This window comes from Dermacentor albipictus, chromosome 1 (assembly GCF_038994185.2).
Source record: "Dermacentor albipictus isolate Rhodes 1998 colony chromosome 1, USDA_Dalb.pri_finalv2, whole genome shotgun sequence".
NCBI classification, from domain to species: domain Eukaryota; kingdom Metazoa; phylum Arthropoda; class Arachnida; order Ixodida; family Ixodidae; genus Dermacentor; species Dermacentor albipictus.
The window spans coordinates 187,364,777-187,379,898 of NC_091821.1; the positions used below are offsets into that span (position 1 = coordinate 187,364,777).

At 42.4% G+C, this 15,122-nt stretch overlaps 1 protein-coding gene across 3 annotated transcripts in view; it reads right to left on the reverse strand.

The window, feature by feature from the left end:
* Positions 1 to 601: 601 nt before the first annotated feature.
* The window catches only part of LOC139054096 (targeting protein for Xklp2 homolog), a 94,547-nt gene continuing 80,026 nt past the window's right edge, over positions 602 to 15,122 (reverse strand). For all 3 annotated transcript variants that reach the window (XM_070530626.1, XM_070530625.1, XM_070530627.1), the window contains 3 exons: positions 11,668 to 11,814; positions 5,403 to 5,475; positions 602 to 861 (listed from right to left, as the gene is read on the reverse strand). In XM_070530626.1, coding sequence (XP_070386727.1) covers positions 776 to 861; positions 5,403 to 5,475; positions 11,668 to 11,814 — 306 coding nt within the window. In that variant the 3' untranslated portion in view covers positions 602 to 775. The remainder of the gene's footprint in view (positions 862 to 5,402; positions 5,476 to 11,667; positions 11,815 to 15,122) is intronic.

The window sequence follows — 15,122 nt, forward strand, 5'->3', positions numbered from 1 at the left end:
CACGCGTGTAGCAATATATAATGCAACATTATATAACAGTTCACAATGATTTTGCATGTGCATAGGGTCTTATTGACTGCCACATTTATAAAAGTAGAATTGTTTCAAAATTTAGGCCACCAGTGGCAGACAAAGCATAGCAAATAAAGCCACAAGAATGTCTTTCTGGTGGTGCAATCTATCTAAGTTCTCAACAAGTTCAACAGAAGTGCATTTGCAACGGCATCCCTAAGTTGTCACCAACTGCAGGTATGTACATATCATGCTCCAGACACCTAGTCATACTCTCAATGCAGACCTCGGAAGAAACAGGACAAAGCAGTTTTGCACTTTTCTGTGTTGAAATGAATGGTGATTGCAACAGCACCACCACTAATGGGCTGCATTATGCATGCCAAAGGTATTTTAAATTCGGTGCTTTCCAATCCGATGCAAAATAAAAATAAGAATTAATGACCAGAAGACAGTTTTCCAGGATCTCTAAGAAAAAAAAAACTAATAAATAATATACAATTATTTCCCAAAAGTTATTCTGCATTAATTTTTTTCACTGTGTAAGCACCACAGGGGGGGGGGGGGAGAAAATGGTGTACAAGTAAAATATGCAGGAAAAGCTTTTTTTTAATGCATAATAGGAATACATAGCTTTCCCAAGTCAAACACGAAACAATCTCGCCAAATTGGGTGATGCTTGTGACCAGTGCTACATGAAGCAGGTGCTGCAATGATCAATGGACAGCTTTGAAAAGCAGCTCCTGGTAAATGTGTTCTCACTTCAACGGCGCCGCGGTCTGCTGATGTGACCTGAAGGGCCTGGTCTCGCCTTAACATCACCAGCTGGATCCACGCTGTTGGAACGAGCTTGACGGGGGTGGGGGAGAAAAAATAATAATTGGTAGTCACTTCTTTGCGAGTGTTCAGCCTGATCACCAAATAACAATTTCAACCTTTTTCTAATTTCCTTTTTCTATTGAAATGGAAGTGAACAGCTATGTACAAGCTCACTTAAGAGGAAGCTTTAGCTCGGGTGCTCCTATCTAAATACATGTAAAAGGAAAATTCGTTTTTCTCGGCAACCACTGCACCGAAGTTAACGAGGTTTGTTGCATTTAAAAGAAGAACTTAAAATCTAGTGACTGTTGGTTTCTAATTTTTGAGTTAGGTCGTCAATGTTTTATTAAAAATTGGCAAAAATCGCAAATTTTGAAAAAACGAAACTATCAAGTTTACAACTCTGTAAGTCAACAACAAAAAAAGGTAATACAATTCTGTGAAATGCGTCTAATAGTACATCTAAAGCGGACAAAATTGATATGTTACACATGAATATAAAAAAACTTTAGTAATATGGAAATACAGCTTTTGCAGAACCCTTGTACCCAACGTAACAAATTCACGTAAGATGTAAAATGACATATCAAATTTGTCCGCTTTGAATGATCTCATGGATGTCGTTTACAGAACCGCGATATCTGTTCTTGATGCAGAGCTATGAATTTGTAAACTTCGTGCTTCTATTTTTTTCAAACGGTCGAATATTTCAAAACCGTTTTAACAAAATTCAGGCCCTAAATTGAAATTCCGCTTCCAACAGTCACTAGAACTTAGCTTTCTCTCTCAAATGCAACAAATTTCATCAAAATCTGTCCAGTGGTTATCTCATAAAAGCGTTTTTGCGTTTTACATGTATTTGAATAGGCCGCGCCGGAGTTGGGCCCGAGCTAAAGCTTCCTCTTAACAAAGGCAGAGACATATGAAACAAAGGCTTTGCATGTAATCAGCTTATTTTGGAACTGTTTGCCATGTGCACAGAAGAGTACCAAAACATGCACGGTGAAAAAGTTCTAAAACATATGTGGAAATACATGCAAGTTTATTTCGACTAACACGTGCATGTCTTTAGTCGCATGCAGCTGGGGGTTCCTTGTTCATAGAATGTCCTCTGAATTTTCATCTAATGATAAGCTCCACTACTCTATATAGACATTTGACAGCCAGCGGGTGCCATTTTTTAAAAGCAAGCCCTCCAACCCATCATCGCTGTTGGAACGGCTGAACAATCTACACGCTACCACTGATACATGATGTAAAAGACGGACGAATCAGCTTGATAGACAGAGCACTATTACTTAGCCCTATTTATGAGTCATGTCCCAATTTCTCATGATGGGCAAGAGTTAAGCGAGTGCACATGAGATAGTACCAAAAAGTGGCATATCACAGGCATTGCATGCTTTCTCACAAGCTGCTGCATTTCACGCGCAACATGCAGGGCTTGTAAAAAGCATCGGACACAAATATCAAGGACAATTTAAAGATTTCCAGGTCAAAATACAAGGAGATTGATACGAGCTTCAGTCATAAAATAAATTAAGAGGTATTCAAATCTTCTTAACTGTAATTATTCATACCTAAGCAGCCACTGAATAGCACACAGACTTCAAGCTCTTCAGGTGGCTTTTCAAAGTAGACTTTTCTAATCTAACAATGTGATTCCCCTTGTGGCACATATTAAATGTCATATTAAAGCCAAATGGCTCAAACTAGCTTTCCTCCAGGCATTTCTACAGCCCATGCCTAAAAATGGGGCCATGATGGCTGCAATGTAAACCAACTAGTAAAACAACAATAATGGTGGTATCATTTGGTCGACTGATCTGGTTTTGTGTAGTATTACGATGGAAATGGCGATTTAAACAGCCTGTAATCAGAGGCTGTGGTCATTCCAGACTGCAATCGCTTAGCAAAACTCTCAAACAAGGACCTACACTGTACGGGATCGCTTCCCAGTAAACAAGTGTCCACGGCATAATGCCGATGCGGAGTTTGTTACTTTGAATGTTCACAAGTCGCCTCCAAGCAGTTTTCAAGGAATTCAAGGAGCGTATTCATTTTCAAGGTGCATTAAGGGCCCTTGAAACCCCCCCCCTCCCCTCCTAATTTCAAGTGTTTTCAAGGACACCACGGAGGTGTAAAAACCCCAAATATGTTACTCAAAGCAAGTGCACTGATAGAACAGCTCACAGTCGTCATTTATGCATTCCCACAAGACCAACATACTAACAGTTCAATTCCAACTCCTGGACAGACATTTTTAAAATATTCATTTGTCTTCAGCTGCAGGTAGACAAATTCCTGTAAATTCCAGAAGCATCATTCTTCCAACTTTTCCAAGGATATGAATAAAGTGCAATTACATTCAGTTAATTCTTTCCCTACCTGAGCTTTCCCTGAGCTGAGCTTGTCCACACAATTTGTACCGCTCCCACCGAAGACGAGCTGGGTTCGTCCACACTCTAAAAACCGCTTGTGCACTGCCGCTGTCAAGATACCCTGATGAATTTTGTTTAGTTCTTTTTGGCATCAACAGATGGCACAGTAAAAAAATGAAAAAAAAAAATGCATTCAAAGCTTGTATTTTGGATGAGTAACGTTTCGATGCTGGTAATTGGAATTTAAATATCACATCCTGCTCTGTGCGTGCATGTGTCGGCAGTGGCTTCGCTCCGGAAAAAATGAAAAAAGAAAATTTTTGTTTGCAGAAGATTTGCCAGACTCGGACAGTAAAGAAGAAGCTTGATTTTCCTCCAAGAGTGGCAGCGACGATACTGAGCAGCATATCTGCTCCGAGTCGTCGGATTCTGACGACAGCATCTCAACGTGTCGGCAGTGGACAAGGTTTGTTTTCACAGCCGTGCCTGGCATAAATGTACCTGTGACAGAGAATGAAAACTGTGCCCCGTATTTTGAATTGTTTCTAACGAATGAACCAACAGATTTCATTCTCCGTGAAACCAACTGCTACACATACCTGGTGCAAAGAATGTGGAGTGCATTGGAGTGGAATGTGAAGAATGTGCTTTGAAATGTACCACACCACGTCTACAATTTAGGAATCTGACATCCTTTGCCACAAGCACGAGCCCCACTTGTCACAGTATTGTTTTTGAATTTCCAGAGGCATCTTTTGCAACGAGGACTACACAAAGTTTGAGACTCTGCTGTGCATTGCAGTGAAGCCAATCCTCTTTTCATGCTTTCAAATAAATATTTTTTATGTATCTTACAAATAAAGTGCTGTTAAGGATATTTTTTGGTTGTTTCAAAGTGCATACAATTATTTAGGCAAACAAAACAATCGGTATTTTTGTATTGTTTTTGGCCAAAGAACTCTGTAGGGAAAGAGTTAATATGGACTTCCTCCTTGCGTTCAGCCCACTGTGTTATATCGAACTAATGGAGCGACAGAAGTTTTCCAAGTGACTACTATTACACATGGTCACATAAATGAAATTGCTTTTGAGAATTTATCTGATATATAGTCAATCTTTTTGCATGATAGAAGGTCAACACCTAGTCAGTTTCCTTGCAGAAGTGACAGCGCATTCCAATTAAGCAGAAAAAAATTGTGTTGAGCAAAATGTCTAGGGGCTTTATTTCTATTATGCAATGCCTGAAATACAACTTATGCAATTTTAAAAGCCTATTTTTGGTTCCAAACACTTTTCAGAGCCTAAATATTCAGTCCCAACTCATCAGAGATAGCATTACATAATATACAACAATGAATAACGACAGAAAAGTGTTAGCACTCAGATGCACGTGTTTTATTGGTTATGGATACTACGCACAGCTTTTCATTGCAAGCCATCAATGACGTCTGAGTGAAGTTCTCGAGGTGTGCCACGTGCAAGAATGGCAGACTACGAGATGCAAGACGTCGCAGCTGCTATACAACCTTACATAATGAGCACTGAATCATGTCCACATGATCAGCTTTAACTGAATGTTGATATGACCCCTAGAAGACAAAGCTATAGCCACACCTAAAAACAATTAGTTGCAACGGCAAAGTCAGTGTACAATCAGTGTACAGTGCCTTGAAGTGTTCTTGAAATTTTTTTTTTATTCTAACCAAATATGTTTGCCTCACTTTAATCTGAGCCAGCCCAGTGGCACTGTCACCTTGCATAAATTCAAAGTAATTAGGAATGGGTGCCTCAAGTTCTGCTATAGTGGCTCATTGGTTCTGAAACTGTATGTACAACAATTTTCATTTGAAACAAAGTGGATACTGCAAAATTATTAAACTCTTGAACAAGTCAAGAACAGTAATGAATATTTTTCAAAATTAGCTGCCATTCATATTAAAGTGAACAGTTGTCTTTTCTACACTCGGCACCTATCCTGTTTACTTTGTCTGCACCTTGAATGTTGGAACCCCCTATGCCCCAAGCCCTGCTCCCCACCACTAACACCTTCTGCAAGGCGCTCACCTTTTCCTTTTTACTGCGCTTTCTCTACTCAATGATGCTAAAGTGGTGCTGGCAGCTGTTCACTGTCGATGATGTGCAGCTGCTAAAACTTGTTCACGTCTCAGAAGTTTTTGTCTATTCACTTACCTCTCAGGGATCTCGGAGCAGGCCTCGCGACAAATTTTGCCACCTTCATTCGTTCAATCTCCATTTGTTCCACCTGTAAGATGGCAAGGAGTAAGTGATGAAATATGCACATAGACTGTGAATGAAGGTGTAGTACAATGATAGTAAAGTAGGATGACAAGTACTGTCGTCCTTTTATTGTGATTCTTATTTCATGGCTGCTTTTATTTAAACCACGAACTATGTTTACAATGTTGTATAGACCAAAGCTTCTCATACATATCAGAATAGCTTCTAAACTCTTTATATCACATATCAAAGCACTGCTGATCGTTTAGGAAAAGACCCATGCTAAAAAGCTTAGCAGCATTTCTGGTAGGTTCACTCCAGACAGAAGGCATCATGGGGTTTTTCGAACTTTGCCAAGTCTGGCAACAAGCAAAGATGATCAAATATGATGTCGACTTGCCCGAACGGCCACTAAAAATATTAAAAGATTTTGTACTCTACTAGCAAGGCCTCTGGGCCAGGCCTCAGCGGAGCTGGCGTTCTTGGCAACCATATAATTTGCTTCCTGTTGTGCTTGTGCATATTCCTGTTTGACTAAGGAGCACCAACCACTACTTGCGCTCTACAAGTGTTATCAATTCAGTATCACTACGGTCATGCATTGCCATCTTCTCAGCCCACAATTTGTGCCACACCTAACTGTGGTCCTCCTCCTCCACGTACACTCTGCTACTCGCAGATGCCTACTCTGTCTAGCAACGACTTCTCACACAGTTAGGTATGTAAACAGCCACTATCAAATGTGTATAGTAAAGACTGCAGCTTTGAACAAATTTGCTGCCCTTATCACCTCTACCATTTGGCCATTAAAAGATATGAGCAAGAAAATTTTGGTTGACTACTGCAGAAAACAATCAATTTCAGGCCTTGCCACATTTTCGGTGCTGTGGTAGTCACAAAGAGAGGTCCAGGATTAGGTGAAGGGAATGTAAGTCTGTACATGATCGACCAGAAGCCACTGCATGCACACACTTATGAAGTTTTAGTTGGGCCAAGTGGAAAAAAAAGAAACCTCATGACAGGAAGCTCCAAACTAAATGTGCAAGTTAAAAATTGCACTTCAGTTACATAACCTAAACTGATTGCAATGTACAGTTGAGATCACATAAGATGTGTGCTCTTCAGGACGCCACAAGACATAACCCATGATTACCATAAAATTTCAATTCGATATTATGTAGTATTACAATGAAGTGCAAAAACAGAACAAGTCTTTAGCAAGTTCCCTGTGCTGCTTACATGGTAAAAACAATGAAATAATCTATTCCTAGTGAATTTTTTTCTTCTTATCTGCATGTTTTCAGTTGGACACCTTTATAACAAAGTGCTTCAGACCTTCAAAATCTTTTCTTATCTAGGTCACTTCATTGTAAAGATCACGCACCACACTGCTCACTATAGAGCTGGTTAAGCATGTTCAACAAAAGAAAACCTCTATTTAACATAAGTCCAAGAGAAGCATGAGTCCGCGGAGAAACGTGCGAGTGATGCAAGGTAAAGTTCCTAATGATCAAATGCGACTATCGCCTCTCCCGACATGAAAATTCTCGGTTCTTTCCCAGGCTTAACACTACTGTTGCCTTTTTTACCTCTGTTACTTACTTAAATGGGGTTTAATGGCGCAAAAGCGGCTAAGGCTATGCTGCGCCAAACACGAGGTGTTTTAAAATCCAGTTTATGAAGGAAAAGGCTGTGTTAATAATCTATATTTCATATAAAAAGCCAGTGTCATCTTGAAATTTATGGACGTCACATAATGGGACAAGCGGATCATCACCTAAAATTAGAGCAGGGTGTAAAGGTATGTGTAGTTTATATAATTTGTGCAAAAGTGCTCGTCTGTGTTTCAATATGCGTACATGTCAGCAATATGTGCATAACTGTTAGTTGCTCTCGACATTTTTCGCATGTTGGTGTGTTTTCTTTCGTAAGTAAATAATTGTGTGTGAGGTGTGTGTGCCCAATGCGTAGTCAGCATAAAACTACTTCGGTGAACCGCTCCAGATTATAACATGAATTTCACTCGCAAACTATGGGTTTAGTGAGGTGTAGCTTGTTGTCGGCACAGTGTTCCCATTCGCGTTGCCATTTTACCGTTAAGACTTTTCTTATCGCACAGATGCTATCTTTGTATGGAAGTGTTGTGTTTGTTATCTCTTTGTACGCTGCCATCGATGCACATCTATCAGCTGTTTCGTTACCCGGTATCCCAACATGGCTTGGGACCCAGCAGAAATGAATTGACCTCCCGTATTTGTTAAGTGCCACCATGTTTAAGATGTCTCCTATCAGGGGTTCACACTCAGATTTCAGCTGTAGAGCCTTCAGTGTGCTTAAATAGTCAGTGTATATGAGTGCATTTTTGTGTTTATCAGCAATATTTTTAACAACAACCCATATAGCGTAAACTTCGGCCATGAAAACAGAGGCGTGTTGTGGCAATCGAATACTTGTTTCCCACTTTTCCGTTACGGCCCCCACACCCACGCTATCTTTTGTTTTAGAGCTGTCAGTGTAATATTGCATGTTATTTTGATATTTGTCCTGAAGTGCACGGAATTCTTGTATAATGTGTTCGTGTGGGATGTCTCTTTTCTTTAGATGTGTTAACGTCCAATCACATAAGTGTGTGAAATCGTACCACGGGGCCAACCGTTGTGGTTTTTTGGCAACCTGGAGGACTTCGTGGTGAATGTCATAATCCTGACAGTATTGCTCATACCGCAGGACGAGTGGCCTAATCATGTTCGGTTTATTTGTATAGTGTAAGCATGAGTCACATTGTATGAGGATGTTGTAGCATATGTGTTGCGGTGATGACTGAATAAGTATGTAAGAAAAAGTGAGTAATGCTCTGCACTGCTGCAAATAGGGTGCGTTACACTCGACGTATAAACTTTGAATAGGTGAAGTTCTGTAGGCCCTATTTGCCAGTCGCAGGCCAAGGTTATGTACTGGATCAAGTCGTTGGATGTAGGACTGTCTGGCTGAGCAGTAAACCACAGAGCCATAGTCTAAAAGGCTACGTACAAGAGATTGGTAAACACGTAAAAGGCACGTTCGGTTGGAACCCCAGTGCTTACGAGACAAAACGTTAAGGATATTTAGAGCTTTATTTGCTTTAATCTTTAGTGCTTTTATGTGAGTTAGGAAGTTAAGTTTGGTGTTAGAGGTTACTCCTAAAAACTTATGGTCTTGTTTCACCTGCAGTATGGTGTTGTTCAATTTCGGGACTGGATTGCTGTGTAGCCCTCATTTCTGAAAGAACAAAACTGTAACTGTTTTTTGTGTGGAGAAACGGAAACCATTTTTGTTAGCCCATTGTGTAAGTTTATTTATTGTCATTTGAAGCTGCCTTTCCCAGGATGGCAAATTTGAGGCGTGGCAAACCACTTGGAGATCGCCTACATAAACAGAGTGCATAAGAGACGATGGTATAATCTTATTAACTGAGTTCATTTTTACTATAAACAGTGTCGTGCTGAGAACACAGCCTTATGGAACGCCATTTTCCTGCGTAAATGTATGAGAATGTACTGTACCCAGACGTACCTGAAATGTTCTATTAGACATAAAATCAGCTAGGCAATTCAGCATTTTACCACGGATGCCGAGATCAGCCAGGTTTCTTACAATTCCATATCTCCATGTGGTATCATAGGCTTTTTCTAAATCGAAGGAAACTGCAAGACAGTGTTGTTTGTGTAAAAATGCATGTCGAATTTCATGTTCTAGACGGACAAGATGGTCAGTAGTTGAACAACCCTTTTTATATCCACACTGGTGGGGGCCTATGAGGTTTCTTGATTCTAAAATAAATGAGTCTTATATTAATAATGCTTTAGTATGATTTTGCCAAACAGCTTGTGAGGGTAATGGGTCTGTAGCTGCTTGCAGATGTTGGGGATTTACCGGCTTTTAAAAATGGAATTACTATTGCTTTTTTCCACTCTTCGGGCATTATACCAGATTCCCAGATTATGTTGAAAAATTTAAGGAGAGCATCTACAGATGCCTGAGATAGATGAGCCAGCATGGCCTAGTGAATACGGTCGTGACCTGGCGCTGTTGTTTACCCTGCAGAAAGGACTGTTTATTTCTTGTTGTGTGAGAGGGGAATTGTACGGTTCATTTGACGCGCAAGTAATGGGCAGCTTCTGTTTTTCAGCAGACTGTTTGTACTGTAAAAATTCCTTTGTATAATTCCCTGAACTAAATACATCACGTAAATGTTCGCCAAGTATATCTGCCTGTTCTTGTATTGCTGTTTGTGTGCCTGGACATGTAAGTAGTGGTATCGTGTACGATGAGTATTCTCCTCTAAATTTCCTCACCTGGTACCACATTCGTTTTGATGTTACTGTACTATTGATTGAAGATATGTATTTGTGCCATGATGATTTTTCAGCCTGTCTTCGAATGAACCGTGCTTTGGCTTTGGCTTGTTTGAAGTTTAAGAGATTGCTATAGGTGAGGTACCTCCGTAGGATTCCCCAGGCCTTTCTTTTTTTTTTTTCGACTTCAGTACTTTCGTTCGTCCACCAAGGATTTAGCTTTTTGCGCACAATACCAGATGACTGGCGTATTGTCTTTTCTGCCGCTGATATTATAACTTCAGTGATTCAGTGACTTCAGTGACCTCTGTGTCCTTCCTATCCTAGATGGCTTTAAATACTTCGTCGGTCATCAGTTAAGATTTAGTACATCATGTCGTCAAACTGCAACGCATTCGTCAGCCGTTCCACCCTGTACTGTTTTACAACATGCGGCGTACAAGTTGAGCAATTCCTGGAGCAGTGCAGCAGGACTCAACACTTGCTATCCATCGGCACACTTGTCAAATGCATCACAGGCACTGCTGTTAGTGCTAACACAGAGGCCAGCACAGTGGCATCTGTGAAGGGGAGTGGCAGTACTTCTACATAACATTCGTTGTAGAGCAACAAGTCAGCTATAGGGGACATATAAATTTCTTTAGCCACGGCCAAAATGTGCTAAATATCGCGAGCCCGCCAACTGATCCTCCCCACCTCAACCCCTGCCCCTCTCGCGCGCCTAATTGCATTACAGTAAGCTCGCTCCCCTTTCCCTCTATCCCTCTGCTCCAGCTGGAAGGCGGCCCTCGTGAAGCCACTATCTTTCTTGTCTCACCCTCGCACACTTTCACTCACACCTAAAGCACAAAGTGCATGAGGGGCGATAGGATCTTATCACACTTGGACTTTATATAGAACATGATGTGGCTCCACTTCGGTGGCCCTGTGCACTGTGTACTTTAGGTGCGAGCAAAAGTGTGCGAGGGTGAGACAAAGATAGCGGCTTCATGTGTGCCACCTTTTCCTGCATGCAAAGGGAAAGAAGAAAAGGGGAGTGAGCTCGCAGTAACATGATCAAGTACGTGCGAGGGGGTTGGAGGGTGGAGTAGGGGGTAAGTTGGCACGTGTCCCGGCCGTGGCTGCGCATGGCTGTAAGCGCGGCTGAACGCATGTGCACTGCACACCCTGCTTTAAAGGTAATCTGCCGCACGTGTAAAGAGTGGGCATGCCGAGACAACGTGGCATTATGTAATCTGTCTTCCCGCGCATTTAGTGTTGGAGGTTGCTTAATCTTGAGTTTCAGTGACCCGTTGTAGCGAGAGGCGAACCAGTTGCTCCCTGCTGCCGGCACTTTTCATCCCAACGTCGTCCCAGTGCGGGCAGCGCTCTCAGCTGCGGGGCGGAGTGCATGTGAAAGCATGGCTGGCTTTGCTTAATTCATACTGCCGATGTGAAGATATCGTCGACGGGGCACAAAACTGTATCATTCGTCGCCGACTCCCAAATTCATCAAAATGATTTGTTTTCTCATTCAAACTTGCTTTTTTCAATTGCCCAATATAATTCGGAAAATTCTTCAGCCCCTTTCCATGCAAGAAAAATCGATCAGCGACTGTACTAATTTGCATAAACATTCGCATTTAAATACGAAATTTCGATATAACGAAGCGAAGTGCAGATTTTACAGACTTCGTTATATCGAGGTTTAAATGTATTATTTTTATGGTCCTCTCTGCATCTGAAAAAAAGTTGTTCGACTGCTTGTATAACTACTACTATTATGGAAAAAATGTGGCAACACTGTTTTGAGGGATACAGGATGTAGTGATGGTACTGTATATTTGAAAGTTTGAAAGATATTTGAAGAGACTACTTGGTTACTAAGCCAAAGTGCCAGATACCTTCTTTCGGAAACCTTCTAGGCTTTGTTGGTGTCTTTCAATAGATGCAAGTCGGAATGGCCTTGGTTTTGTAGGTGGCGCAGATATGTTTCTTGGCCGGAATACTTGAGTAGGGTCAGGAGCAGGCCTGGCAACGAAGTGGTTTGTCTGCAAGTGTAAGAACAGATAAAAATGCATATGAACCTGGCAGTGAAAAGAAAAGTTAACAATTAGCAAAAAAGCAGCTACCACTTACATAATTGGTGCAATAAGAGAACATAGCTAGTGCTCATAGAACTTGTACACAGAGACCTAAATATGGCCAAGGTACTTGCAGCCAGTGGTGTAGCCAGAAATTTATTTCGAAGGGGAGGGGGGGATTTCTCCGCTGGCTACTACCCCTCACCCCCCAGCTCTCTCTCTCTATGTACGTATGTATACAAATAATGGAAAAGTCGATGCACTTCTTGGAGAAAAAAAAAAAAGAAGAAAAGCTTTTTATTGTCGACATTTTGGCCGCAGATTGACCTTTCTCAAGACTAGCAGAAAGAGCAGATTAACAGAACAATGTGTTTTTACCATTAAACAGCTTCGCCGGTCTTGAGAAATTGAGAAAGGTCAGCCTCCAGCCGAAACATCGACAATAAACAGTTGTTTCTCAAAAAGTGCATGAATTTTTTTATTATAACCTTGCGGCAACCACAGATAAATTAACCTTGAAGTTATACACTAAAACCTCGATATAACGAAATAATGGACACACCGAAGTGAATAAAATTCCCCTAGAAATTCCCCTAGAGATGTATATATCTAAAACCTCATTTTAACGAAATGAAATTATCCTGCCAATAGATATAACGAGCTAGTAGATTCGCCTCCGAAACCAAAAGATACCCGACCGTTGCACATCGAGTACATTGGTCTCTGTGGAGTTCGGCACTCATTCGCCGCGGCAGTTCAAAACTTCCTGCATTGAAAATTTGGAGGACGCTTAAGCCTCGTCTTTAATAGTGGAAAGCAACAGCATTCAAATATCCCCGACTGCATCTCACGCTTCCTGGCAACTGCAGCTTATGTAACCGTTATGTTTACCGGGAAATACTAGCAGCGAACGCCACGCACGAAGGCGAGCACCATCTGTATGGTGTTGCAAGGAATCAGGTGTGCTGCTGTATGAATACACACAGGCAGGAGCTCACTATCGCACTTCTCCACTGACATATGTCTCTTGCACGTGCCTGGCAGCACGAGTCAGGCAAGTATGAGTCGTGTCAAGCTGCGCGGCTACACACGGTGGTGCGAAAGATTAGTCGAACCATTTCTACGCAGCGCGCCGCGCAGGAAGGCGCAGCTAGGTGCGGCCTCTGAGATCTCGCCGGCACAATCTCGGAGGTCATGCGCAAGCCTGCGAGAGTCCCGCCATGTTGCGTGGCTGCTCACAGTGGTGTGACATTACATTGGTACATTCACTTCTAGCTTTCTCTATGGTGCACTGCACGGGCAGCTGCAGCTGGACCTGGCCTCAGAGGCCTCCCTGCCACAATCTCGCGGGTCACGCACAAGCCTGCGCAAGTCTCACTATGCTGCGTGGCTTCACACTGTAGTGCGAGACTAGTGCATGGACTTCTTGCTTTTTCTGCAGCATGTTGCACAGGCAGCCGCAGCTGGGCTTGGCCTCGGAGACCTCCCCGGTGCAACCTCGGAGGTCACACCCAGGCAGCTATTTAAAGGCTGTCGCGTTCACTTCTCCCTCTCCCAGCGACGCGACGCGCGAGCTGGCAGCTGAGCATACCCTCTGAAATAGCATTGTCATTGGTGCAATTTTGCCTAAACCAAACCGGCACGACGAAGTTCTCTTGCCTCCTCTCACACAGTGAAACGCTGTGTTGTGTGCCACGTGCTGCTCGACCACGACGGGCCAAGTGGAAAGCAGATGCAAAAGACGATCCCAATGGAACAGAAGGTAGCAACCTAACAGCTATCGCGTTTGGTGCTAATAAATCACGTGTTGCAAACGCCGATGATTCTTTTGTTTTATTCAAATTTGATTGCATGCATAGCGGTGTAGTGTTTTGCGGGCCACAAAACCATCTTCTAATTGCCATGTTTACAATTGTGCACCCCTTCGGGCATATAATAGGTATGTTTGATTTGCCTGCACCACCTGAACCAGTTCATGAGGCGCTGCACCCTGCCATTCGTTTCAAAAGGTGCAGGGAAGGTGCAAGGCTGGTTCATAATTTTGCTGCACCCACTCCATTGTTGGTGCCGATTTGGTGCAGGCTTACAGGTGCAAATCAGTGGCGTAGCAGATGACATAGCACATGACGCAGCACTCGGGCACAAGCATTGTTAAAACCTCACTTACACACGTCTGATTTCTGTATGCAAGTGTGGCGTGTATTTACGCCCCAGAAGCCGATCATACCTGTAGGTCAGAACCTCTCAAACTTACGCACTCCAAGCATATTGGTCTGATGTAACACCAGCATCGGGTCTGCACCTTTCCATTTGTTTCGAGTGTTTCACTGGGCCTGCACCTCAGGAATCAAGCTGCACAATTTCTGAATTTCTCGTTAAGTGCTGTGAATTGGTTCACTGCGGTGCAGGCAAATTGAACAGACCCAGTATTGCAGAAAATGGCAACAATGGATACAACGAAGTAATTTTGGGTCTCCCTCCAACTTCATTATAATGAGGTCCGAGTGTGCGTTAGTGCATGTATATAACGAGGATGAACATTTTTATGTTGCCGAAACACTTCACTTAACTTCTTACAAAAGTTTTTCCATTGCTAAGAAGTGCGCATCCACTTTGCATCAAAAGATGCTATCTTCCTTATGCTATTTTTAAAAAATGATGATATTAAAAAAAACATTTGAAAAAATATTTGAAAAAAAGACTATACCATTTCGTTTACAAATTGATGCACCTTACTGAAAGTCTGCGGCACACATAACCCGTGGAGAGAGGCGAAAACAAGAGGAGGAAACAAAAAGAACTTAAAGTGATATTTCACTTTGTGAACGACGGTGACGTGCAGGCGTATAGGTGCTATAGCGCACACGAAGCTATCGGCCCTCAGTGCGCCTGAACGTTTACACTGTCTGGATCGCAGATCGTATTCAAGACAGGGCTCATGCGGCTGCGCCATATGCAGCAGTCACCGAAGTAGAACGCTCCCTTGTAAGCATTCGCTTACTAACTAAATTAACAAGCATGGTGTCAGCACACACAGGCAAACATGAACACATCACACTCAATGACCGCGGACGCTCGCTGTGAAAACGTTGGCGTGAGGAATCGCGGCAGCAGCAGCGAGCAAAGTGACCTTCGTGCTGTCTATTGCTTCAACACAAACTGAGCAGTGAGAACACAGTGCATGCAAAAGCTAAGAGCCATCGGCTCACCTAGACTTTGCAACCAAAGCAGATCACTTTTAAGATAAAGCCTGCATGACCACACGTGGCCGAAGT